At 38.2% G+C, this 27,848-nt stretch overlaps 1 protein-coding gene across 4 annotated transcripts; it reads right to left on the minus strand.

Annotated features, from left to right (window-relative positions):
• On the minus strand, positions 1-23,129 carry LOC104917796 (prolyl 4-hydroxylase subunit alpha-2). Of its 4 annotated transcripts, none has more exons than XM_010729347.3 (16): positions 22,974-23,129; positions 15,478-15,580; positions 13,782-13,878; positions 12,816-12,967; positions 10,889-11,026; positions 9,554-9,793; positions 7,132-7,328; positions 6,761-6,937; positions 6,106-6,176; positions 5,545-5,644; positions 5,251-5,304; positions 3,703-3,762; positions 3,566-3,631; positions 2,012-2,080; positions 1,442-1,538; positions 1-940 (listed from the first exon to the last, which is right to left on the minus strand). In XM_010729347.3, the coding sequence occupies exons 2-16, from the start codon at positions 15,560-15,562 to the stop codon at positions 870-872; spliced, it is 1,674 nt and encodes a 557-aa protein (XP_010727649.2). In that variant the 5' UTR covers positions 15,563-15,580; positions 22,974-23,129; the 3' UTR covers positions 1-869. The 4 variants fall into 4 exon arrangements, with proteins under 4 accessions (XP_010727649.2, XP_019120128.1, XP_010727650.1 ...); XM_019264583.2 differs by lacking the exon at positions 22,974-23,129 and adding an exon at positions 22,766-22,893; XM_010729348.3 differs by lacking the exon at positions 3,703-3,762.
• Between the last annotated feature and the right edge of the window lie 4,719 nt (positions 23,130-27,848).

The raw sequence follows: 27,848 nt of genomic DNA on the forward strand, positions 1-27,848 counted from the left end.
TTTTAATAAAAGACACTGTTTATTGACTTGCTTGTTTTGTCGTCTTGTAGAAAGAGCACAAATGTAACAGTGTAATAATTTAAACACTATAAATAAAAATCAGATGAACATGATTTGGAGGAAATTTATTCTTCTGTTAGGTTTGAAGGAGATTAAAACACTTTGGGTGCAAATGATAAAGCACAGCGTGACGGGAGTGTAACCCATTGTGAAGATACAGTAAAGCCAATTTGTGTCTATCCCAATCTAAAAATCTCTCTATATAAATCCAATACCATGACTTTACTCTGCATCCAATGTGCTTTTGTAAACTGACATTTCTGACCAAATATTTAGGAACATGTATTCAGTATTGAACAAGACAAATTTAAAATGTAAATTGAAGCATTTCATTTGTAATTTATAATATCTCAGTGTGATACAGTCTACAATTGTTTTCACTTAGTTGCTGTTCTGATTCAGAAATATGTGTGGAGATGTAAAGAAATCAAACATTCTGTGACACCATTTGCTAAGGTTGCTGCTGCTAAGGTTTTTTGCCACTGTGTGTTTTAATATTTTAACACCAGACATTAGTAAAGGTTTTTCTGTATCATACCTAATTTTAATGCTTTTACTTGGAAAAGCAGTTACTTCTGAGTAAAGACGTTTAAACGGAGCAGTATGTGGACAAAGATCCCACACACCAGTGCCAATTTCCTCAGAAAATATTTCTTGATCATGTCAACAAGTTAGGGGAGAGAACACTTGTGTAAGTGTTGAATAATGTGTGAGTTGCATCACTGCCAAAATTAAGGCACTACTGAGGGTGTGTATGCATGTTTGTGTGTGTCTGTGTGTGTACAGGTTCTTTAGGTGTGGGTCAAACTTCAATCGACTTCTGTCAGACCACAGGGTCTCCTGAACTCTTGACCACGCTCATGGATCCACTTGTTTGACACTGACAAAACAAAAGAGAAAAATATGTGACGATCAAAAATTGCAAAACAAGGTTTTTGTCAGCAGGTGGTAAAAGGATTTGCTCAGTATGGTATAAAGAGTGTGGTACAGGTTTCTTTCACCAAATGCTTGCTTTTGTTACACATCCTGCACAAAATGTCAAAGCTTTGGCAGATTTCCTTGTTCAAGTGTTCACGTCCTCCAGTCAGTCTTAAATTGGCCTTGACTTTATCTGTTTCTAGCTGCACTTGTTTATCTGTAATCACTGAGTCCAGCAACTTAATCTGTCAACAACGGACAGAAGACTGTAGATACGAGGACCGCTCACCCACTTATTACACTGGAGCTTCTCTTACCAGTTGCCTATTAGACAGCTCTAATTTGTTACATGTAGGTCTATCTTCTAAACAAATAGCAGCTTTTATTAACTCCAATGTAGTTGTTTTCTAATTGTATTCAACATATTCATACTTAATTGTGATTCATATGAATTTTGACTCACCCCATTTACTTCCTACTAAGACAGGACAGGCTGCATGCCTGGTCCTATAGTCTCCCTCGCCGCTTTTGAACAAATTGTACCAGAAGACTGCTGTCCCCTGTGGAGAAATGACATCCAATTAGAGAAGGAAAGTGGAGACACATGAATAAAGAATACCTGGAACAGAAGTAGACCCAAGAGAGCACTTTATATACTCACTCACTGTTCCTCATGTACATGTATACATATTGTAGTTATATAAAAACTATAAAATGTTGCTGCTTGCCACATTTGCAAAAAAAACAAACAAAAAAAAACATAAGGAGATTGCTTTGCAGCAAAAGCAGAGCCAGAGTCAGAAGGAAGGTTAAATGTGAAGATCTTTAAAGTCAAGCATGCAGGAGGAATCAAGGATCTACTTCCTACAAATTGTCCTGCAACACAGAATAATGCACAGAGAACCTCACTTATACCAATACTGACTCAGATCTGAGTTCCACAGGGGACACTAGTCATATGAAGTAAACACGCTGACATGGCTCTTGTCATAGTATTTCTTCACATTCAAACACACTCTTCTACTTCTCTCACCTTTCTCGGCCGGATTGCTGCCCCAAAGTCAGGGAAGACCGTGGCACCTCCTGCCTCGACGTCACTCATCTGAGAAAGGACAACAAATTTGTTACATTTTTTTTGGTCTATTTCTTTATTTGGTTGGAGACTTCTTCCTTACTTTTGTGAACACTCTCTCTTTCCCAAAAAAAAAAAAAAAAAGTGTTTTGGGCTTTCAAAGCAACATATTACATTTCAACACTCAAAGCATATGTTGTATGCCATACTGTAATTTAAAGGAATACAAATGTTATGACCGTGGAAATATCATTTTGTGAATATGTTTATACATCCATAAACACCAGGGGATGCTAATTAACTGACAGATCAAATGTCATAAGTTTTTTTATGTTATGTCATTCCATTAGAAAATATATAAAAAAATAAAAAAGAAGAAAAAATTACAAACTATTGCTTCCTGAGCGGTATATAAAAAACGAGCTATGAAAGAAATAATGCACATAATAACAAGTCACACATCTTTACCCAACATTGAAGAATTGCTATGTTTACTACAAAGAGAGAAGACAAGAAAGACTAAGGAAAAAGGAAAGTAGTTGTGTAAAATGGGAATTGTATTTCCCTTATACCATATGTTTAAGTGTCAATTGCTTTATTTCATTTCTGTAGTACCTGCTGATGCCTGGCCATGCAGAAGTCCTGTTATACTGTTTTATCCAGTTTATCCAAGTTATTTGTTCAGAGAAGCTACATTCATGATCATTATTACACGGCCTTATTAAATACTTGATTCTGATTGGTCAATTACAGCATCCTGCAGACATTAATTTCTGTATAGCCGACCATTGCTATGGACGCAGTTCTGATCATAGACTCTGGAGAACCCAATAATCATTTTTAAAATCAACAAAATCATTTTTTGACACAAAATATTGATTTGTCTAATAGGTAGCCATGTAATAAGTGGGATGCTGTATAGCAAGCAGGTCACTGTTGTGAAAATAAACCCTTTAGGGTGATTCAAGATCTGTGATGCATCGCCCTGTCAGGGTTTATTTTACAACAATGACCAGCTCACTGTACATCATCCCTTACATAATGTTTTGAAGCATCATGTATCAAAGTGAACAATGAACTTAAATCCATCACTGGTTATATGCAGTCAAAAATTAAGTACAAACCTCATTCAAAAAAGTTCCTTTTTTTCTTATTTTATTTTGTACAACCCAGTGTTAGCAAGGGTAGAATTCAGAGTGGCTACTACGTCAGCATGTTAATGGAGGATAGCCAACACAACTCTCCACAATATGTACTGGAACTGATTGACAGAAAACTATTCTTAGATGTTTATAATCCAGGTGAGGGGATGTTTATCCAGCATCTATTTTGGGGTATAATCTCTAATTTTAAAATTTGAACTATATGACTGTGGACTTCTATGAAAAAGTCAATCAATCCAAGTACAAGTTTGAAACAGAGCTTATGCATATGCTCATGAAACTACAACAAAAGGAGGATGTAGATTTCAGGTGACTAACACGGCCGGCCTTCAACCAACGGTGACGTACTTACGTAGTTTAAAAAAGTTGCCACGCGATTTCCAGTGCCTAATCTTTTGAAAGCATCAGGTTCATCTTTCTACAAAGATAAAATTCAAAAGTGAAAATACACCATGAATACGCTGCTCGCTCACACGCGCGTGTACTTACGTAGTTTAGGAATGTAGCAAGTCTATTTCCATCGACCCTGAGGTTGCTGTCAAAAGGGCGCTGCAACAGATGTTTAGAACGTTTAACCCATCACCAAAAAGACCCACACTAGGAGCCCGCCACAAAGGGCACTAACTGTACTCATATCAAATAAAATCTACTCTATTATCTGTCATAAACTTAACTGAAACATAATTTAACTACATTAGTTGAAATTAATAGTTTTAAATTAAGTACTTCAAACACATACTAATATACAGATAACATCAATGTGCAGAAAAGCTTCAGACAGCTGCGTGTGCATTGCACAGTGCATACAGCTATACAGCAATAAAGATTGGGTGAACTTGTTGAAAACAGTAGGAAAGTTTCTTTCTGTGGAGATTTGAATGAAGATAAAAATGGATGAGTTGATGGAGATTTAAAATGTTGTAGTTTTAGAGAATTGGTAAAGAAATGACAGCAAATGATCGCTGTCCTATACTGATGATTCAGGAGGATTAGACAGATGGTTTTTCAACAGGGAGAAATGTGAGGAAATGAGTGATGTTAATGAGGTGGTGTGAGGTAATGTAGAAGAGTTAAATGATTCTGTTTGCGAGGCATCTTGAGTGCTGAAAGACAATTCCAAGGAAAAGAGGTAGGCATACAAACAATTGCACCATGGTGGACATAGAAGTATGGAAACCAGTAAACGTTTTGAGACGTCTGGTTTGAAACTGGGCGCATAAATGATTCCATTGAGGACCATTTATGTCAGATTATTTAGATCAGTATGATTATGGGTGTGTCACGATTGGATCTGCAGTAAACACATCTCTCAAAAAGTTAGAACACATTCACCATCAGGCTTTGAGGTTATCTTCAGTGTTTTTAGAACAATTTCAGCATTAGCATTACACGTTAAATGGGACCAATGCTGCTAGAAAAAAAAACAAGGACACAGCTTTCACTTAATTACTTGGTTAATTTGTTAATTCACAAGGTCATAAACACAATCATCCAACACAAGACACATTAAAACATGGACATGGACAGTTACATAAAAAGCAACAGAAGTAGAAATATTTCAAACATCACATAAGTACCAGCAATACAACCAATACAATATTACATTAATCAAAGATTCATACATAATGGCATACATACTTAAGTACTAAGGCTAAAACTTGGAGATCAAAGGGTTTTCACTTACAACATCCTATGAAAACACTTACAGTGATTGTATGCTGCCCTTGGATGAGAATTTAAGGCCACCCTCAGCTTATGTGTTTTTTTTAAGTGGCTTAACTATTAACATTCCATGCCAAGCTCTCTGCTCTGAAAATACAGTGGTCCTGTGTCTCCCCTGGCTTAAAAAGCAGTCCTCTGGCTGCAGCATCTTTTCCTATTTTGTCCCCTTCCTCTAAATAACCTTCCTGTTGACATTAGACAATCTGACTCTGTCAAACCTGTTCAAATCTGAACTTAAAACTTGGTTGTTATGGCTGCTCTTTCCAGGCTGACTTCTCAATTCATGTGTTAAATTGTCACATACATTCAACTCACCCTTGAGAAGTCATAGTGTGGCTCGTACTGTCCTCCAACTCCATAGTTAGCAACCTGGTCAGCCAATGACAACGGTCATATGTATTAAAAAAACTAAAATCATCAAAATTCAAATTTGTTCATCTACAATGCATGTACATGTAGCATGATGGCTAAAGCTACATTATTCTTTCTATGTATTTTATGTCTACGATGTGTATCGTCATCATTCTGAAATATAAGATGTCAAATGTTTGTGTGATATGACGATATCGTAATTCATATAATTCTGTAGGGTGTATTACAGTACATTACCTGTAGCAACTCTGCGGTGTCTACTGTTAGCCCTGTGATGGCTTCTATTCTCTGATTGACTCTTTCTATGACGGGGTCATCCTCTTCTTCCAACCACGCACTGAAAACAAAACAAAAGAAAGGAGAAAAAACAGTCACATAGTTTACTGTATACAAAGTAGACACAAACACATGTGGCAATGGATAGATAGATTTACATTTTTTTATTTGACTTTCCCTAAAATTGTCCCTAGACAGGTTTCCTTCTAAATGCAGCACACATTTTAACTGAATTTTCAGAAAATTTACAAAAGAAAATGCAGTGTGTGCATGTGTGTTTTTCATCCACTATTTGAATGGATTTTTATGCTTTTTGTTTATGTGCAATTTTTCATTTTCGGCCCAAAGAACACATATTTCACTGCAGTTTACAGTGTTTCTTGGTAAAAAAAACAAACAAAGCTCTATAAGATATATATAAAATAATATAATAATAGTCAAATAATAAAGAGGTCTAATCATGTATGAATAACTAAAATCCACAAAAGGGTACTCAAGGAAACTTTCTTCTAAATAAGTTACCTTTTTGACACTCTGTAGTTGGCTGTGGTCAGGACGCCTGTTTTGGGGTCACGGACAGTAGCTCTGGCAAGCTTACAAAAAACAAAAGTAACACACATATATGAACAAGTGTTTGTCATCATAAACAAGGAAGCCCATTGTTTAACATGTACATATATCTCTGTTGTGTCACAAATGATTTTTTATCACATAGGGTTAAGCATGTGTCTAAAGTGCTAAATAAATGATTTTTATTGGAACACTGACTTTTCTCCTTAAAATACAGAGCAGCTGTATGTTTGTGTTTAGCAGGCACCATTCTGATCTGAGATGAGAACAACTTCAGTACATTCAGAGTGAATGATTGGTCTTTGGCACACCTAATTTTGAATGTGTCTGATACGATAACAGGAAAAAGATTTTCTTCTCGGTGTGGTGTGCTGTTTAGCTGTGATTCCATCAGTGCTTACGTTAAACTACACCACCTAACCCTGGATAAAGTCATGAAACAGCTTCTTGCACTGCATTTACTATATCCCAATTAATAGCTGATAAGTTCTAACCAGAATTAGTATGTTGATGAACTTTATCAGTACTAATATATCTAATTTTATGTCTTGTTTTAAGTGAAGATTTTGTATATTTATTCTTATTTATTCATTGCATCTTGTCTCACCCTGGGTTTAGCCAGCTCCTTAATCTTCTCAATCTCCTCATGTGACAGCATTTCCAGGTAGCGTACGATGTGGGGGCTGTCCCACTCATCCTCCTCTTTCATGGGCTTCAGCAGGAGAAGAGGGTTCTTGTTACCATTATGGTAGCGACAGAACAGACGGCTGCGCCTTGCGTCGTTCTAGTAAAATATAGAGGATGAACAGAACATAATGAACCTTTGTCTCATTATACAAATGCTCCTTCAAGAATAAATTCTGTGGATCTGCAGAGCTTTTAATTTAGACCCAAAGTCAGTCTGAAAATAAACACAGGTCTTCAGATTACAGCCTGCCTTACCGTCAACAGGCTTTTATCTTTCTCTTCATCACTCACCATTTGGAGGCCCTCTCCTCTGCAGAGGGCTTCATAGGCCTCTCTCTCTGGGAGATGGTCTTTGGGTCTGCTGTAGGTTCCCAGCTGGATGGGCTCCTCAGAAGCAGCCTCATAGTCTTTGTTCATCTCATTGCGTTGCTTAAACAGTAAGCGCTCAAAATACCGCAGGTTTCCACCTGCCCTCTGGTGGCTGGAGTCTGTCAGTACAAGAAAAGTTGAACTGTGATTGAAAACAGGATAACTTATAGTGCTTAGGATAGGAGGAATAATATTATTCATAGTCTACCCAAATTAATTTTTAAAAAGATAGAAAAAGAACTGCACTGTCAATCTTAGTGTCTCTTTCATCTCTGTGGGCCTTCCCCCAGACGGAGCCTTGTCACTTGTGTGTTTACTTACTTAGTTTGGCTCAATTCCTGAATGCCTATGTAATTATTATAATGTTATTTGAGCCAAGAAAGCCTAATATACATAGAAAAGGTCTGTCCTAAGGCAATATTAGTATTTGACTCTGGGAATTTTCCACCAAAATCTCTGAATCATCACACTGATTAAGACTATTCTATATGATGATGTTATTCCATGTGATCTGAAACCAATTTTTGATTTTAAATATAAAAAATATTTACTCAATGGCAGTTTCCATTTACAGTCAATGTGGACTAATGTGGACAAGTATATACTATATATTTGAGTACTGCGGTCAAGTACAATTTAGGGGTTCTTGTCCTTTTTCCATTCCATTTTTATTATTTCTACTTAATACTTCCACTCCACAACAATCTAGGGGGGAGATTTGCTACCCTACAGTATATGAAACTGTTCAAATTAGCAGTGCATAGACCAACTATAACATTATGTTGTAATGCATCAATAATAATGGTCCAATATTATAATAACGACATGAGACCATTCTGCACGAAAGGTGACTTTAAGTATATTTTTCTTCTAAATCAGTACAATAATTTTGAGTGACATTTTTATGCAGGATTTTGGCTTGTCCTGGAGTGTTTTATGGTGTGGTTTTGCTATCTTACTGAGATTAAAATTCTTCTTCCAGCACAGCAATCCCTGAGTGTCTTCCCTCATGTTCTTGGTTAGTGTCTGAGGCACTGAAGCAGTTACATAGTGGCTAGTAGAGAGAGCACACCCCCTTGTGGAGTTTTGAGGAAATACACTGAATACTCAGTGAGCAGAGGAATACAGGAACATACTGTTCCTCCTGAACATTTTTATGTTGGAACAAAGTTGCCCTGTGTACCAAAATTACAGAAACACCAACAGTAAACAAAGTGCATCATAAATATTGACTTGATTAAGGTTCTTGCAAAAAGAAAATGTGCAGTTTGCTGGAGGGGGCAGACCACTCAGACGGGGACCCAGTGACCTACAAATGAGTATGCTTGCTCGTTCCCCACAGTGCTGCTTTAACCTAATTTGGTTACACAAATTCAGTCCTGGCGGAGACCAGTATGGCAACCACTTCCTACTAATGGAGATCTGCTAAAGAAAACCAGAAGGACTGATTTAATTGGCACTTAATATAAGAATATTTATGTGGGAGACGAGACAGTGACAAAATCTATTTTCCGTTAACACATGATGTACATGTATTGTCTAGCCTCGCTATTTGCGGCACTCCATTAATGTTTGCTTATGTCAGCCTATTATATGAGTGTGAATGTTTCATTGCTCTTGTAAACTAATGCATTTTTTGGTATTTTTTGGTGACTTTCAACACTTTCAAACAATAAAAAGTGATTGCTCACCTTGCTCTTTCCCTTTTTTTACTGCATTCCTCCACAATATATTTTCTTAATCTGAACTAAACCTTGCTTCTTGCTTTTCCCTACCTGAATATGAATTGTTATGTGAATTTTCACTGTGTCTGCTACATCCGCTCTACCTCAAGCCATTTCACTTGACATGTAAACAGGCATACCACAGGTCTAAAATGATGGCCTGCAGCTGTCAACACACCACTTGATGCAGAGACTAAAATAACAGTTACAAACCATGGGCTCTTACTTCAAATGGACTACACCCGGCTGCTCTGGCAAGCCGAGCACACCACTGCAGTGATAGAGGAGGGCGTACTGCCGTGATTAGTGAAACAGCAAGAAGACAACCCATCAATTACCCCACAGCAGAGTGCTGTGGCTGCATTGGTCAGCCTACTGATCTCTGTATGTGTTCTGGGAGGCAACTGCAAAACTAGCTCCTTAAATGCATGTCAAAAGCTATTTTAAATTTCTAAAAATTGAGACCCTGAACCCATTCACCCATCATTTATGGTTGCCAAAAATACAAATAATGAGCCTGACTCATGTTGAGATGAATGAATGAGAGAGCAAGTGTAATGTGTATGTGCACATGAGCTTCTTTTTCTTTTGTCTGTACACTTATATATGCTGGACCTTACCAATAGCCACAAGTCGGCGTGTCAGCTCAATGGCTCGCGGTAAGTCTCCCATTTGGTAAACAGAATAGCTGAGGTAGTCCAAGATCTCCGCCTTGGAAACCACAGCTTCCTCGCCGGCGTCCAACTGCTTCAAGGACTGCTGCATCCACAGAACAGCATGGTAATAGTCTGCCTCATTGTACGCGGTCTTTCCCATGTCGAAGCAGTCGTCCACCGTCAGTAAGGCATTGGAGTGAACACCTGGGGGCAGGATTCATTATCTTTAATCCTGCAGATATTGGATTGGATTTCTACCCCCTCCACTCGCACATGAGCTTTTTTTGCTTTTGTCTGTACACTTATATATGCTGGGCCTTACCAATAGCCACAAGTCAGTGTGTCAGCTCAATGGCTCACGGTAAATCCAAATTCCAAGTGTGAAGGAGACACTGCAGTGGCCACACCCTATCTAAAGTCAGTGTTTAGTTTGTTTGTTCTGGGCTACTGTAGAAACATGGTGGACACTGTGAAAAGAGAACCCACTGTGTCTGTAGATATAAAAAGCTCATTCTAACGCCACAAAAACATAATAAAAATATAGTTCCGCATTCTATCGCTGCCATTTTCTGTAAATAGAATCCCCTAAATCTTACAGACAGGACCTTTAAAACTCTAAACACAGTTACTGACTTTTCTAATCCCGCTGCCTCTTTAATTTAGTTATTCATCTGTATTTTCTTGTTACTTAACATACAGCATATGCCAAAGTCAATATATATATATATGTGATAAGATACTATTGGCAGAATATTTTCAACTTTTTCAATTTATTTTAGTTTGCCAGCCATTTTTACTGACTTACTGGATTCCAGCGCAGCATCAACTGGCACGGATTCACGCATACAAACACAGGCTTGAACACACATGCCTGTATACACACCTCATACCTGTGCTCTATCCAAATTGTGTGTGAGTGCCACTGAAATCATCCAATATGAGGATGTCTGACTTTGGTAACTCCTAGTAGTATAAAACTAGGCCATGGTTACTCTAACTCTGACCCCATACACGTTTATCCTAAATCCAATCATGGCCCACAACCAAAGTAATATCTCCAACCTCATCTTAAACTAACAGCATTCTAACTTTAAACCCAAACCCCAATGGTCAACAAGACTTAATTTTACAAAGAATTTACTCTGTCGGGAGGGTCTGAAACTCAAATTGCAAAGCACAAAGAGAAATAGTATACACACAGTAACCACCCATTATGGGTGGGTTCAGTTTGCCTTCCTCTCTTTTTTTCATATAAACTCTATAAATATTCATGTTCTCTCAATGCACACTGTTGGTTACCTGGTAGCTTTCCTTTGGAGAAAGCCTCAGAATCCAGTTGGTATGTGTCCTGAAGACGCATCAGTGCCTTGGCTGCACCCGTCTCATCTTCTTCATCTGGAAAGTACTGTCTATGTACGGACATGTTGGAAATGAACCCTGGAGAGGAAAAGTAAGAAAACATGGTCAGGAATGTCAGGATGTTTTTGACAATGAAAAACTTCATAAAACATGATAGGAACACATGCACACCAGCAATAAACTCATTTATTTATGTCCTAACTTTATGTAAAGTCAAGGCTACAGTAAAGTGAAAGATACGTGGTACTGATTATGATTTATTAAATATTAAATACATTTGGGGCAGTGTTTAGCTCAGTTGGTAGAGCAGCCGCCCCATGTGCAAAGGCTCAGTCCTTGCTGCGGAAGCCCAGGGTTCAATCCGACCTGTGGCTCTTTCCCAAATGTCATTCCCCATCTCTCTTTCCCCACATTCCTGTCACTTTTCAGCTGTCTCTATCAGAAATAAAAGCTTGAAAAGGCCAAAAAAAAAAAGAAGAAGCTTTAAATACATTTTAAAACAATAAAACTGTAAATCACCACAGAGTCCTCTTCTTTTCTCCTCTCTGCCTCTGATCCTGTCTCAATGTGTTTGCCGCACAAATTCTTATTGAAAACAAAGCTAACAAGCCAATATCTTGGACGCATTCAGGCGTATAACCTAATAAGCCAGTACAAACTTTCTTGCCACAGGAGTTCCAGACTTTCTGTAAATAAATAAATAAAACATTCTTTCTGAGTAACCAATATTATCCTTCTCAGGCTGCGTGATAATCATATATCGGAGTCTTGGTTAGTTAGTGTGTGGTTAATGATGATTACTACAAAAAGTACTATGTACTGGAGAAGTATTGTCATGTGTTTGTCTACATATTCTTTCATCCATTCATATCATGTATCACATCTGAGAAAATATAAAAGAAACTCCCGAGGGCGGATGTGACATTCTCATTTCATATTTTGATTGATTTGTACGTGCTCTGTACAAACAAATCATATAACAAAATCAATAAATGAGCCTGCACTGTATATGATGTATGCCTGGCAAATGTCAATTTTTCTTTCAACTTTTCTAACATGACGTGAATAAATCTGTAGCTAAAGCATGCGCTCTATCTGCTAATGTAAATAAAAGGTTATACATTATCTAAATACTGCAAGTCTTCTATCTTCTTGTGTTTATAAGGGTTACATCTAATTTCGCTCACTCTCTCATAGCCACGTATACAGATCCATTTGTGTGACTCAACTCGTTCTATCTGCCACACAGACACATTATGAACTCATGTATAAACGTTTAGACTTTCATGTCCAAACACACACACACAGAAATAAAGAACATGGCCAAAATATGCAGAGATGAGGAACAGCTGCAGCTGAAACATGACAGCCTCTGTTCTCTCTCTCTGTTTATATGGGGACTATTTGAGGAGAAATTTCCATTTAATTTTTTTAAAGCTTGGATTACTCATCTCACATCCGCTCTGGATTTAATATTTGCTGCTCTTCACTTGCTCTGTGCTCATGTTCAGGGAAGTCCCATTGGAAAAGTGAATTCAGATTTAGAGTTGGACGTATGAATACATACAATGTCAACGGAAAGGCAAGAAAGAAGGCTAACAGGTGCAGATTTGAAGAAAAGGGAACCAGTCTGGATGAAAATACGTTTATTGGTACATTTACACCTCATGGTATGAGGTGTTGCATACAAGTAGGCACAGTTCAAACGTACAGTCTGAGCTTGTTTGTCGCAGCAAATGTCTGTATACTCTCAGTCAGGCAACAGGCCTGACCGTCCTCAATGACCGTGCAGGAGTCAACTTTACACAAATAAAGCATAGAGATTACAACTAATATAACACGCTCCTTCCGTCCTTCCTTTCCTTACCTGCAGAGGGGTTCTGAAGCACCAGGCTCTCCAGTTCAGTCCACTCTGTGTTGAGTCTCTTCATCAGTTTGTAAGCGTTTACTGGGTGTGCCAGGTAGCCCTCTGGATCAGAGGTGGACACTCTGGTCAGAGCATCTAGTTTGCTGGCCCAGCTAAGAGATAGATGGACAAAATATTGTTACAACAGTAAAAGCTCCCATTAGACAGATACATAGACGTTTTGAAGATGCTGTACTCATTCTACATATGACTTTACATTGACATTAAAGTAGATGTTCTGCTCTTTTTCAGTCACTTGGAAAGATCTGGTGGAAAAGTGTTGACAAAAAATAAAATTAAGTTAAAATGTTAGAGCTCTATACATGGTAGAAATACACAGTTCTAACCACTAAATGGTTAAAGAACTGTTAATATGAACAAAACTCTTTGGTGATTGTTAATGCAACAAATGTAAATGTTTTCTTCAATTTGTTAGTGCTATTGCTGACTGTTGATGAAACTATTAATATTTACAATATGAGTCTGTGCTACTGAGATGATTTTGACACTTTAATCCACAAGCAGGGATTATTTTAAAGACTACTGCAATAGTATCTTTTACTACAAAACACAAATGAAGCATAATATGGACAGCGGTAAGGATTAAGTGAAATACCAACAACTGTTCCTGTTCTTAAGTAAAAGTAAAAACATGTATACTCTACTATAACAAATACAAACCCTGTATCTGGATCCTACACAAGTAAAAGTACGTAAATTCTGACTTTTTTCTTATTCTGTATTTTTAAATGAAACTATTTGAGATGCTTAGAGGATCAGTATCTCTTCGGTGGAACTGCTAACAACCCAGACATTTTAAATGTGACGAGTCCCAAGTAGACACAGCTTTTTTGGAAGAAGAAAGTATACTAAAATGGAAATACTGAAGTAGATTACACAGTCCACTGTCACAGTTTGTGAATATACCTTTTTACAGAAGCAAGCTTGGACTCCTCTGCTTGTATGTAGTCCCTCAGAGACTGGACCAACTCTTTTTCTGTGTAGATCAGGTCTGTCATTTGTCCTGCAGAGAGAGACAGATGAGTGAGAGGTGTCACTGGAGATGAAATCAGCAGCACCGTTCTCTCTACAAAAATGTCACCTTTTAATTTCCTCAAAGAAGTGTCAAAAAGATCAAGAATTTGTTAGCATACCTGCTAACAAATTCAGGTTATGTTCATCTTCAGCATTTTCTTGACAAATGTACCTATTTCTAATTTAAAACTAAAACAGTTGCTGGTACTGACAGCTGTTAACACTGTTGTGCTTTGCTTTAAAAAAGGTCTATAAAATGTATTTCTGGTAACACTGTTTGCCACACACTTACACTGAGGTAGAAATAAATCATCAACCACAGACTGTGAAGCTTTGATTGTAGAGAATTACTCAGCAAACTACAGAGGGGTGTACATCCATAATCCTCTGAGGGGACGAATTGGGTGCACCATGCATTGTAAACAATTCCATGGCAACAGTGAGCCATGATTAATTCAAAGGGGTTGCCAGGGAAGAGGAATAATGAAACGCTTTCATTGTTTTCGTGTGCAACCAGCATAGCTGAACCCACCACTTGTAGTAAATCAATTTGATTTAAGTGACTGTTTATCAGATTCAGCCTGCTGAACTACATGCAATATCAAAAGAAGTTTTTCTGCATGTGATATCCTTTCCTCACAGGTTAGATGGAGGACATTAATTGCTCAGAAACAGATGTACTTTGCCAGGTTTTTCTTTGCTGCGTACATTTTTTGTTTCTTTTGATTTGGAGTCAAGCAGACTTAAGTTTACTTGTAAAAGTCAGGCTGTGTTTGAGCAATGGGCCCTAAACTTTTACAGGTTTGATTTTAGGAATCATTGAGCCACAATAATTTCTCTTAAAAGTTATTCAGGGTTCTTCAAAATAAACTCAGACTTTATGGTCTCCAAGCAACTTCCTCCATTTAAAACATCTTTAATGGCAAACAAAGCTCAAAACTCTCTTCTTTCCTACATGTGGCACTCTGATGCTCCTATCCCAGGCAATTTTCACACAGTGAAACAACAAAACCAAAACAAGCTCCAGTTTCCTAATAACAAGTAATAAAATGCCTAGTTAAACGCACCATATGGATGTTTTGATCTAGTAACACTATGGAGCTCCTTTTTCAAAAGAGTGGGTCTCCAGGATGGATGTGCACATGTGTGACCTGATACTGTCCTGCCAGTGCTTTCACACTTTTCCACTGACCTAGAGGTGGTGATAATGCACCAAGCAATGCACGCCAACAAAGGCAAGGAGGAAGAGGAAAGAAAAAAGAAGAAAGTGCAGTAGTCATAGCTGTAAACAATACTGGATTTACAATACCTTAAAATGATGAGCTTTACAAATGTTCAAGGATTGGAGCTCAAGGATACAATGAATATTGGTAACAATAAAAGCTACACATAACTTTTTGTTTGTTTTTAAGAAACCTCCTCAGGGCAACTTGAAGTACTACAAAATACTGGCCTCAATGTAACTTTGATGTGTGAAGCAAGAATGTACCAAAGGGGATTTGGTGGAGTCCAAAAACACTCACAATGGATCAAATGAAAGCTGTAAAAACAGACGCATTGTCACAAAAATAACAAGCAGGGAACCCACCTATAGAAGTGAAGACCTCTGCCTGCGTTGGCCAACAGCAGCAGCACCAGAGCAGAGCCCAGAGGATGTAGGAAAGTAATCTCATTCTGCCTCTTTCAATAACCTGCAGGGAAAGACATAATCAGATCATGTCACAATACTTTTACACAATTAAAGAGACTTTTCATGTACCAAATTTTTTCCTGTGTCACAAAACAGTCTGTTCTTCATAACATTCAAAAGTTCCTCTATTCAATACTGCGTCCTCCATAATTGAACTAAAAACTGACAAACAATATTTCAGTGATAAATTGTCCTTCTTATTCTTAAACCACACATAAAAATAAACTTGCAGTTTGCATTACCCCGAGTCAACAGTTTATGCAATGATGCTATGTTTCCGCACTGAATTACATGTTGGTCGAACAATGTTCAAAGTTTCCACTGTGTTTCCTGCAAATGAGTCACTAATCCCCGCTGGGAGGCCTGCAGTCATAATGCCTCGATGCCCAGTTCTTATTAAGAAGAAAAAAAAAAAGGATGGACAAAGTGGAAAAACAAAAGTGTATCTACAAAATATGAAGGCTATATCTGTAATTTTCACGTGGCAGACACTGCAAAGTACAGTGTCCAAACATCTCGTGAGTGTAGGGTCAGTAAATTCATTTTCATTTTTTCATTTCCCTTCTTCTACTCTGGAGTTTAACATGGCCACCAGATGCGTAACGAAAAATGACTAAACAAAGCTTAGACGGTGTCCTTTGGAAGAGAATTAAAAACTGCACTGCAAAAACTCACAAGTGACTCACTTGTAAAAAGCAAACCAGGCTATATCTTTCACATGCTGAACGGATGCTATCTGTGGCTGAAAGAGAGACCATGAGAGTGGTGAGAGTAAACCAAAACTGTAAAGTTGCAGATTTGGAATTAAGTATTTTCAAAATTAAGACTAAACAATTGAGGAAATAATCAACAGTTTATTCCATGATGTAAACTGGCATGATAAGGATGATATATACACAAAACATTAAGTTAGACTGTTGGTATTAAGCATAGTTTCAGTGCAAACAGCTGTGTAAAGCCTATTATGTCTAAGTTTATTATGATTTTCTTGTCAGGCGTTGCCACACTCCTGTCACTAATATTTGTCCTTTCCAGTAAACAGTAGTGTTATCTAGGGCAAAGCAACAAGAGCTCTGTGGACTTTCAGCTACTAAAGAACCAACTATAGAGCTCAAGTTGAAAAAGTTGGACAAAACAATGATGTATCAACCTGCAGCAACCCAGTTTAGCACTGAGACCAGCTTTGTTAGGTTTGTTTAAGTGAAAAGTGACACTGCTCCACTTTCTCCTCTTGGATTTCATCTAATTCTACATTACTGCATGGCTTCTCGGTGATGACTGTTTAGTGTTCCCTGTGTAAAGCATGCACATACATATCCATACTTTCAAATGTAAGCACACACATATACTTTTCTCTGCACTACCATCTAATTAAACTCTTACAGAAACATGCATTCTGAAGTAGAGAAGGGCCACCTTAATTGTTAGCTTTGTAATAACTTCATTTCACATACATGACACCTGCTGACAAAATACTAGTTGACTTTCTATTGCAACAATGCGCCTTAAGCCAAAGAGACGCTAAGATACCAACATCATGTCCAAGAGGAAGTAAGCCATCAACACTAATAACCTATATCCAGGATAATATATCAGGGTTCAGTGGGTCCTTTGAGAAGTCATTTGTTACAACAAACATGATGAAAGGTAGAACTGGGCTTATTTCTGACAAATAGATCCTTTAATGAGGCAAACATCAAGACAACCATGCCATATGGTGTTACCCAACAGCAGGGGTTATTAGTGAAAGGCTGTGAAATGGCTTTAAAAAACAAACAGCAAGTCACTGTGAACTCTAAGCCTTGTATCTTGTTTTTAGTAATAAATCTTAAAACAGGAAAAATTTACAGAGCAACACATATTTGGTGTTACTTTTTGGCTTGGGAGTAAAAGCGTTTTATCAGTTTTAGTCAGCATAGAAAGGTCATACTGCACAGAGAAGAACTGCAGAGCTGTCCTAACTTGTTTCCAAACACGCCTACATACTCCGCCGATGTGTAAATACAGAACGCTACTTTTAAAATAAAATCAAGCTTTTTCTGAGCTTCTTTTGACCGACTGTGTCTGGGAGACTAATTTCATATACAAAATGTGCATGCCTGTGCAAATGACACTGAATTTAACTACAAAATGGCAGAAGCTCCTATGCCATGGACACTGAATAGTTTCCCACCATCTAACACGACTATTGCAAGGACTAAGCACATATTTGTTATGCATGCATGACCCTTGTGGTTAGTTGGCTTGGGTGCACATGGACGGTCCTGGAGCATGAAAGCAATGTCTGTACCAAAGCATTACCTGAATGATCTTCATTGTCACTTTTGACTGAACACCAGAACACAAATACACACCACAGATTTTATTTTATTTAAATGTTAAATTACAATGGCCACATCTTGTTGAAAGATGCTCATAAAGAACTCTCAAATCTAAGGGGAAAGTAGTCTTACTAGTATTTACATTCCAGCCTTTACCAAACACCCCCGGGTTGTTTATCCAACGAATGCCAGCCCAGATAACTATTAACTACAAATGAAAGGGCCAAATCTTTTCCCTTGTAATTTACAGCCTGTGTGATTACCCAGCCCAAACGCACAAACAGTCTTGCCTGTTGTTGCAAGCTGTAACACCCATGTCACATTCCTGGAAATAGGCCTGTTACATTTACTACCCCACGTTCCCGAGCCCTGACCCTTGCCTGGCAGTTCTGGCAAATGTAGGGAATAGCACCGAGGACAGGGCAGAATATGATATGACAAGGTCACGAGAGGACAGCTGTATTTTGAACATAGACCCATATGGTTTAACAGATCTTCCTGTGCTACAAACCTGTGTTTTATGTCTGAAAAGAAGCAACACTTGGTTTTTGCACTAAATTATATGACCTTGATTAATTAATTCATTCCATAGTGATAAAGTTAATGGAAAGCATATCAGCCAGCAGGTATTTATCTGCGGCAAAGTTGTCTTCTCAATCACTCCATGTGTGTCATTTCTTGTTTGCCAGCATCACATGGGAAAACCAAAACCTCACAAGCTAAGGTCTTGTTATGAGATATTGGCCAATAAGGCTTTTTTTGAGCCTGGCAGCTATAAGCCGAATCAGGGCAGCTAAACAGAGGGACTATTTACTGCACATCACTGTGCAGCACAGTATTTCAAATTCATTTGACACACAGCTCTGTGGGTTTGAGATCCAGTATGCAGAAAAATTATTCTGGTACTGGTTTGCAAGACCTCTTGTTTGTACCTTGAGGGACATTTTTAGGTGACTGGAACAAGTTTTGTTGTTCCTTCATTGGTTTACAAGCGAGCACCAGAGCTGTGTTCTGCTGTAGCAAAGATTTGCCTGGATTTAATGATGACACCACACCACAGGAACTCAACTGTAGCCATGTGTTGCTTCAACGTTTGCTGTCTTACAAGGAGGAGTGACTTCATGAGAAAGATAAGAAACCGATGCATTACATTCTCTGGCAACACATTCAGGATCTAAGGTCTGTAATGGGGCAGGGGTTTCTGAGGAAACATTTACTCAGACAGTGATGTACTCAACATCTTGTTCATTTTCTCTTCTGGACCTTACTTGAGAACAAATCCAAAGGAGAAAAACCTGGCAGGGCCGAGCAACAGCTGTCTTTGGTCACACAAGTGCCAGTTATTAAGAAGTTAGTAAAATATATCTTTTTTCAGTTGAGTAAAACAGATTAAAACATTATGCCAGGACAGGGACGTCTATTTCAGATTGTCTGATTAACAATAAAAATGATCCCTCTTAAGCTTTTCTCCTGTCAGTTTGAAATATCTATTTTAATCAGAAATCCAAATAAAAGTAACGCCAAAAAGCACTGGAGCTGATGGGAGTAGGAGAGCGTTGTCATGACAACTGGGACAATAGTTCAATATTGTTGCAAAAGACCTATTCCAAACTCTTTTTTTAAGCTTTCAATAAGTGTAGGAAATGTTTTCTATAAACTAAACATGACTTTCAGAATCATATCTACAGGTTATGTTTAAGGTGTCAGAGATGATTTAGACGAAGAAGACGAGGACAAAAAAAGAGGCGGAGGCATGTGATTGAGGGAAAGCATGAGATGAGATTGACCTTCAGTCTGTTTTTTGCTAAATTCAACAGAATGCACATGCTGACAAAAATAAAATGGTTCCCAGAGTGAAATATGGAACTATTTAACTCACAGAGCAAAGCCAGAATTTCCAACTGACCCCTATGCCTCTCTGCAAAACTTGTTACAAAGCTGTAAAACTCAAGCGCTTTCTGGCTTTTCTTGCCTGCAGAGGCATCGCTGCAGTTTACATTTTTTTTAAAATACATTTTGGCAACAAGGACCAAATTCCAGTATTTTGATAAAAGAGGTTGGGAGAAATAAAACAGCACCCTATATTGATTAAAATAAAAAATAAAAATAAAAACATTTTCCTAAGACATACAAGATGCTTGCCAACTTTTTATACACTGTAAAGTCTGTAAGCATTGTACTGAGATTACACACGGTTGATGCTGAACAGATATTTTGAATGATGTTAATCAGTGAGCACACACACACACACACACACACACACACACACACACATAAAGACAAAGGCAGGCATAGACGAAACACGGACACTCATATCATGCTAACACACATGCGTGCAGAGTGATACAAGCGTGTTACATAATACGTCACATATGGTAAATGCATGTGCACACGGAGGCTGTGAACATGCTCAGACAATCTCTGCCTGTCAAACATGGGGTGACTGAAATCTCTCTACTACAAACAATGTCAGATTCAGACCTGAAACGTGTCATTGCAGCTTCTCTGCGCATTTCATTATAAACAGAACAGAATTTCTTATTTGATATGTTCTGAATGGTTGCATAGTATCAGCAGTGACCGCCACCACACTGTCTCCAGACAATGTTGAGTCATTTGCTTTGACTTTCACTTCCACTAAAGATCACAACCCACAAGGAGCTTTCTAGTCCTTCTACTTTTGCAACTTCACACAGCCAGCCTACCAACAGAGATACTACTTACTCTGGCATTTTTAGTCTCTTCCTGTTCTGACATGGCAGAAATGAGCATTTCCGATATCGTTTAGCTGACCTTGGAAACTAGACAACATCTAGCTCTTGTTTAGTCTGAATGCACTTAGTGTAATTTGCCTTTGCTTAAGTTAATGTAATGTAGACAATATCAGGGAGAAGGGCGGCAAAGGGTTAAAACGTTTTCTGCTGACCATATGTGGACGACATTACGGCAAATGTGTTTCAGATGCAAAGAGAGCTGAAAAACATCTGCAGCCGTATATTTCAACTAAAAATAGGCTAGCTTTGTTTTACCTTGAGGGAAAACCATTTAGAAATGTTCTCCCAGCCCCTGTACGTGACTAAAGAAGAGTAAGGTAGCCCCCCATAAACTATTACTAAACTGCAAACGGGTTCATCTCTGCCTGACAGACGAGCTCATTCATACTGCAGGGTTACAGTTTACAGAGCGGGGCAGATTTTAAACCATGCATTAACATAAAAGAGACATACAGGCATGCATCTTTGAGCATGCATTGGTTTACATAAGCAAGCACACTCACAGTTTATGTGCAAAAGAACACCGTCCACGTCCAAAAATCTTGTCCGGTATGTAAAGAGTCGAAGTCTTGTACAAATATGTTTAATTTAAAAAAAAAAAAAAGACACAAATGTTGTAAGAAGATATCACACATCACCCAGGAGTTTACATATATAGCATATCTAAAAAAGGCATAACCAGCCTGCAACTTGCAACTTGCAACGAGATAAATAGAAAAGGTTAGCTCGTCAGACAGAGCCGCCTCACATAACTGAATAAAGCTGTTCTGTGTTTCAGCCCTATGAAGACATCATCAGCTCGAGTGTGCATGTCACCTGCCTCACAGCACAATCACTGCTGACAGATCTATGACATCTCTCCATTTGTTGCCTTCCATTTATTGCCATCACGCTACATATAAATCCCTGCAGGGCATCACTCATCTACAAGCTTTTATACTAGGATTGTTTGTACAGTGACATTTGGTAGTATTTGCCAAGGGATGGACATAGCCTTTCTGATCTGTGCATTGAATTCACTCAAATTAAGTGGTCAGTTCTCAAGCGGACAAGTGATCAACAGATACATTCATCTTTCTCCACTTTGATAACTGTGTGAAAGTCCCACTCTGTAAAGGGTGTCGCTGTGGGATGAATGAGCTCTTCTAACCAGATGAATCGGTTTGCAAAACAGCAATCTGGCAATAGACAACTGGTGTTACCGCAGTCTAGCTGCCACGTCGGGGCGATTAGTCACGTCATAGGAAGGGGAGAACATTTAGAAAGGGTTCTCCATAGCCTATTTTTAAGCTGTAACATGGGTGTAGATGTATTTTCAAACTCTCACTGCATCTGAAACAAATCAATCAATCAAGAAAATAATTATCAGGTTATTGGAAATGGAACTAATCATCGGTCGCAGCCATAGTTCTTTCTGATACATAAGTAAAAACAGTAATTCTCATTTCACATCGTCGTATACATAGCCTTTTTTTTTTAAATTATTTTGCACAGGTTTCTCTGAGATTTCACATTTCGTTCATGGAGCTCACAGCAGTGATACTTTTACAAAGATAGTGTCCCCATTACCCCATTACATCCACAGACCTCACACTACTTTCTATTGGGACTACTTAGGTGAAAAGTTAGATTTTCTTCATGAAATCATGTGTGAACAGACTCGTTAAGAAAAATGACACAATAGTTTTTGTTTTTTGCGAACTACATCTGGGTATGAGCACCAAAAAGTTCGGAGGAGGACTACTTGAAACTCGCTGATCCTGAGTCTGCTCATCATCTCCAGCTGGACAGTAGCCGTCCCGGTGACGTCAGCTCAGTTGTTTCTAGAAAGAAATTCCCAACACTCTCCTGCAGTCTGTACAGCAGGTTACAAACAGCGCCAAAATACTAAATAAAATAAAAAAAACAAGTCACTGTCCTCTTTGGGGAACGTGAGTAATAAACAAAGTCTGAGATGCTTTGCCACAAAGTTTTTCAAACTTTCTACCCTTTAGCTGTAAAAACAACCGACTTGCCTCGAATACAATGCCGCCAGTATGTCGGAAATAAACACACACAGCTCACGAAAGGACGAGTCGTTAGTACTTTTACCTTCTTGGTGCCACAAGGTCTCGACTGAGTGTTTGGTACAACAGCTTCCTCTCCAAATTAAAAAAAAAAAAAAAAAACCTGTTGGATCCAGTTATTGACATCCAGCATGTTCGGTATAGGCACGCGAGCTCAACGACTCAGCCCCCCTGTCAGAGATGCAAAGAAGAGCTTTGCGTGGTAATAAAGGGCATCATTTATGTTGGCTTACCTTTACTCTGTTGACTTTTGAAGAGTACCGTCACGCTTCGGTGTGTGGACGCTGTTTCGCTGCGCACCCCTGGGGTTATGAGTAGGACAGAGAGGGGTTTCAGCCGCTGCCACGTACAGAGCCGCCCGGAGGGCTGGTCTTAATACTTAGAGTACATGCGCAGGGACATTCTTGGTTAGACAGCGTTTCTCTCACGTACACCTCGTAAGCTCTGAATTCTGAGGTTTAGGGTGGATAATGGACTACTCGTACTAAGAAAAAGAAAAAAAGATGTTGTTTTTTTTAGACGCATTTGTACTTAAACAAAAGCATATGTCAAAGAAGTGTTATGTATATGTTATGTAATCCTTTAGAAATACCACAGTGTAGAAAAATATCAGCTGCATGAGCACAGAACTGACGCTTTCATATAATACATAAAGTACTATAAATAGACCTGTATAATTAGATTATAATCGATGCATTTGAAGAATAAGAAACATTTAGATGCTTAAATTAGCCTCTTTAACCGCTAAGCGGTAAATAGTGGAGTAAGAAAGTAAAATAATTCTCTGCAGTGAAGCAGGGGCAGGTTTATAAGGTGGCATGAAATAAAGTAAAGTAAAACCTCAAACTTCTATCACCTTGCATGTCATTAGTCATGTAGTAATCTGGGATATTGCAGTATCAACTCATTCACACTAAGAGCTGAGAATAGACACATTTTTCACGTCTGAAACACTGAAAAGATTCAAGGACTAAAAGAAAAAAAAAAGTAGACTGAAGGTGTTCAATTGGCAACACTAAAATAAAGCACAAGAATCCTAAAAAATCGTGAAGGCTCAATTTGATAGTAGACAGATAGAAAGGACTTGACTGTAAACTTGCGTTTTATTCACAATCTCTGAATATTATCAGTACTAGCCGATCTGGGTGGAGGACATTCAAAAGCTTGTTTACGTCTACGGTTCTATCTTTTAGAATATTTATGGCAATGTGATCCATGCGATCCGTCACGTTCTTGTTTGGATCTGGATTTCTTGTTTTCTGGATGCACTGGACACATATGGCGGGGGGTGTGACAATAGAACATAATCTGATGAAACATTCCTTGTGATTGCAGCAGCATATACTTGCATAGTCTCCGCAGTGAATAACATACTGGCATTATATTTTAGCTGCTGATGGGGGGGTTGTTTTTATTTCCACAACATACGCACCTTCAAGTGAAGCACGAGCCTCCTCTTGTTTTAACTTTTTTTTTCTTTTGCTTGCTCCTGATTCATATCGGTGTTTGGAGATGATTTTTCCACCTGCATCCTACTGCCACGGCGCATCTGGCCGCTGATTGGTCAGATGCTGCGTGCTGTCAATCGTTGTGGCAACGTGTGCGGTGTCTCTCCTGTCTCGGTCTACGCGCGCCTTTGCGCATTTGCAGAGAATGTGTATTACTATAAATCTTGAGCATGATAAAGCTTGTAATGTAGTTTGACCAGCAGGTGTCACTGTGGATTAACAAAAGAAGCTTCATTGACAACTGATAAATAGCAATTCAACAACAGTAAATCAGAATTGTGCACTAAGTGTAATGTCCAGGTTGGGAGTTTCATTCATTGTATCTGGACATGTAGATATATTGACAAATACTGGCAAGATGTAGAACATCGACTACATTTAATTTTTGACATTAAACCTAAAAAAGACCGGGTGTGTCTACTGTTTGGACTGGCAGACACACAACTGAAAAGTGCGCATTCCAAAAGACTCTTTTCTATTCTCACTTTTTGTGCAAGGAAGAATATAATGCTGAAGTGGATAGACTGTAAACCCCCCACAATAGCTGGGTGGCATAAGGCTATTTTTGATATGTTGCCCATGGAGTACTTAACATACAGGTCCAGATATATGACTGAGGTTTTCTATGGAATCTGGTCCCCATTCCTGACTTATATTGGTACAAGACTGGCTGCCATCGTGTTGAAAGGCCTGGTGGACCATAAGTGAGAAAATCACAGTTTGGCTCAACACATGGTGGGCTTCCTGAGCTACTGTGCACCTGATGTTAATGATGTTGCTGTGGTGGATTGTGGGGACTGGATGCTGTCCTTGGGGGGGGATTTCCCCCACTCTCATTCTTGTGTAACATGTGTGATTCTCTTGTTTGTGAATGGTGTGGCCCCATCCCCTGTTGTTCTTGTTGTTGTGGTTGTTTTTGTGTAAGACAGCACTGTTTGTCTGTTTTTGTGACTGTCTATGTTGGCTTGTGTTTATGTAAAAAGTAAAAAAAATATTTTCAAAAAAAAAAAAAAGCAATTCAACCAGCACAGACATTACATACTAATGATTATTATCACAGATAAATTAAACATCATAAGCTATTACCCCTATTATGTGAATAAAATGTACAACCATATTAATCTATGCTTGCACTTACTCCATCTCTCTGTGACGTCCAATCTTTATCCAGTATGTGTGCACTTAAACTGACTGTTCCAAAATCTAATGCCTTTCTTACAATTGATGCCTTATTTTTTGTAAGCGCTTAAATGTTCTTGCTCTGTCTTGTCCACAAAATGACTCATCATTACTCATCAGGAGGAGAGGCAGATTGTACTTGTAAGAGCAGACACTGCTGCTGGTAATATGTTGGATGTACATGTAGGCCTACAAATGTTGAGGGCTTTATTTAACCACATGGTTGTAAATAAATCTTGCAGCACACATCAGACATATTTAATATTGTTTCATCACCCTATTGTTTGACAACTGCTTATGACTTTTACCCCAGTGGTTAAACGCATAAGGATTACGCAAAAGATGTTTCACATGGTTCATACCTAAAATTTGTATTTGTTGTGGAGAAATTGCTGAAATCAAAGAACAATGGTGAGGTCAGGAAGGAAGAAAGTGTTCAGGAGCCTCTGATGTCCTATGCTGTAATATTTATTGACACTTGGTCAAGGAGAATTAGAGACACTCTCAAAGTACATCAGAAGTGCCTGAGTCGGTCTCACATTCTGCCGAACTGATCCTAGTGGATAAACTTTAAACCCCAAAATAACACCACAAATACTATACGCCCAGAACAGAAGAGACTGCTTTTATTCATGCAGTTATTGGCAGCATATTCTAGTCTGGAGACACAGATGTATGTTTACACAGATTGGAACATCAACAGCAAGCTATCTATTATGTCTAAGAAGGCAGCAATAGGTCGCTTCGACCCTGGCCACCACAGTGTTGAGATAGGCTGGCACCTACTATTCTCAACCAAAGCCAAACAATTAATACTGCTGAGGACCTCAAGGCCCACACGTGACCTTGTGTAGCCTAAGGATAGAAAATTTCATAACAGTATTAAACAGTATTTTTTAAGCAGTACTGCCACTAAAAATCCAAAATACAGTACAGTACATTATATATCTTTCAAGGACTTTTGCAAACAATCAATGCAATGGGAATGGAAAGAGAAGCTTTAACACTTTAAAACTTACATCTATGATAACTACTTATACCTACATATTGGGATTTAATGAAGTCCCAAAGCCAAAAAGAAACATTTGAAGGAAAACTTAGTGGATTTTGAATTTACTTTTGAAGTCTGCTGAACCTGAAACAATCAGCAAATAAAGCTAACATAAGAAAACACAAGGGTTAAACAATCAGACCATCAGCTTCACACCATGTTTCAAACAGGTTACTTCTGCCCTCACCATGGATTGTAAAGTGCTATTTGTGTATAATGCAACTTCATTTTTAAAAGTAAATAAAGTATAAAGAATAAATATGTAAAGAAGTTTTGCTTGTGTTTGCTTGTCATGTAAAGTAATAAGTTGTTAATATATGACGAGTTGTGACAGTATATTTGGTACCTTATAAGTCTATGAATGCTTGGCACTTGTATGTGCATGACACAATAACTAACTAACTAACATGAAATTAACTATTTTGTGGTGTTGATGTTGTTGTCATGTCAGATAGATGATACAGACAAAGTTTATATGATAATAATTGCTCCTTATACCCGGAATTCTAACCTAATGACAACAAACATCTGACACTGGAACAAAAGTGGCGTTCAAAATTGTGAATTAAAGAAATACTTCCTTTTACAAAATTATTTTTTACCCTTTGATTTTAAACTGCTGATTAGTAATAATATACCTGCACTGCTCACGAATGTCCACTAAGTGTCAGCAGTATTCAACAGATAAAGACTTTCAAATTCTCTTGCACCCTCACTGGACATTCTGTTTGCAATTATAGAGATCATTTGTGCCAGGATGCTCAGTGACCCCACGGAATCCTTTCTTGATTAATTGTTGACACAGTTTGTACTTGGATTCTTTATGAATCTGACAAGCTACCTCTACTCTGCTCTTACTAATTACCACTTCTTGTTTTTTTTTTCTTTCAAGCAGAAAAAAAAAAAAAATTCTTGTAAATTTTTGGATCATTTGCTTTTTGGGCATCTAGAAATAATTAAACAAAAACAAAAAGTTTGGGGAAACTCTGGGTTACAAGATATAAGAGAATGACCCACAACTAGTTTTTATGCTGTTTATGCTTTGGTCAACAGGTGTCACTCTTTGCCTCTTGCAGATTTCATACAGTAATAACATGCAACATATTATTAATCATCACTGTGTCACAATATTTGTTACATTTTCCATTCCATTTCCATCTTACAAGACAGATGAAACATCTGTTTGTTTGTAGCAAGTTGTAGCAAGCCACCGTTCCCACAAATGCCACAATAATGCGAAATAATTAATCATATCATAAATCTGGTCTTGTTGACACAACAGGGTTCGGCTCTGTTCTTAGCTAAACACAAAGGTATTTTGCTTGCCATGCTGTCAAGGTTAAGCAATAACATGCCAACCATCAGGTAAT

Source organism: Larimichthys crocea, chromosome XXII (assembly GCF_000972845.2).
Source record: "Larimichthys crocea isolate SSNF chromosome XXII, L_crocea_2.0, whole genome shotgun sequence".
Classification (NCBI taxonomy): Eukaryota; Metazoa; Chordata; class Actinopteri; family Sciaenidae; genus Larimichthys; species Larimichthys crocea.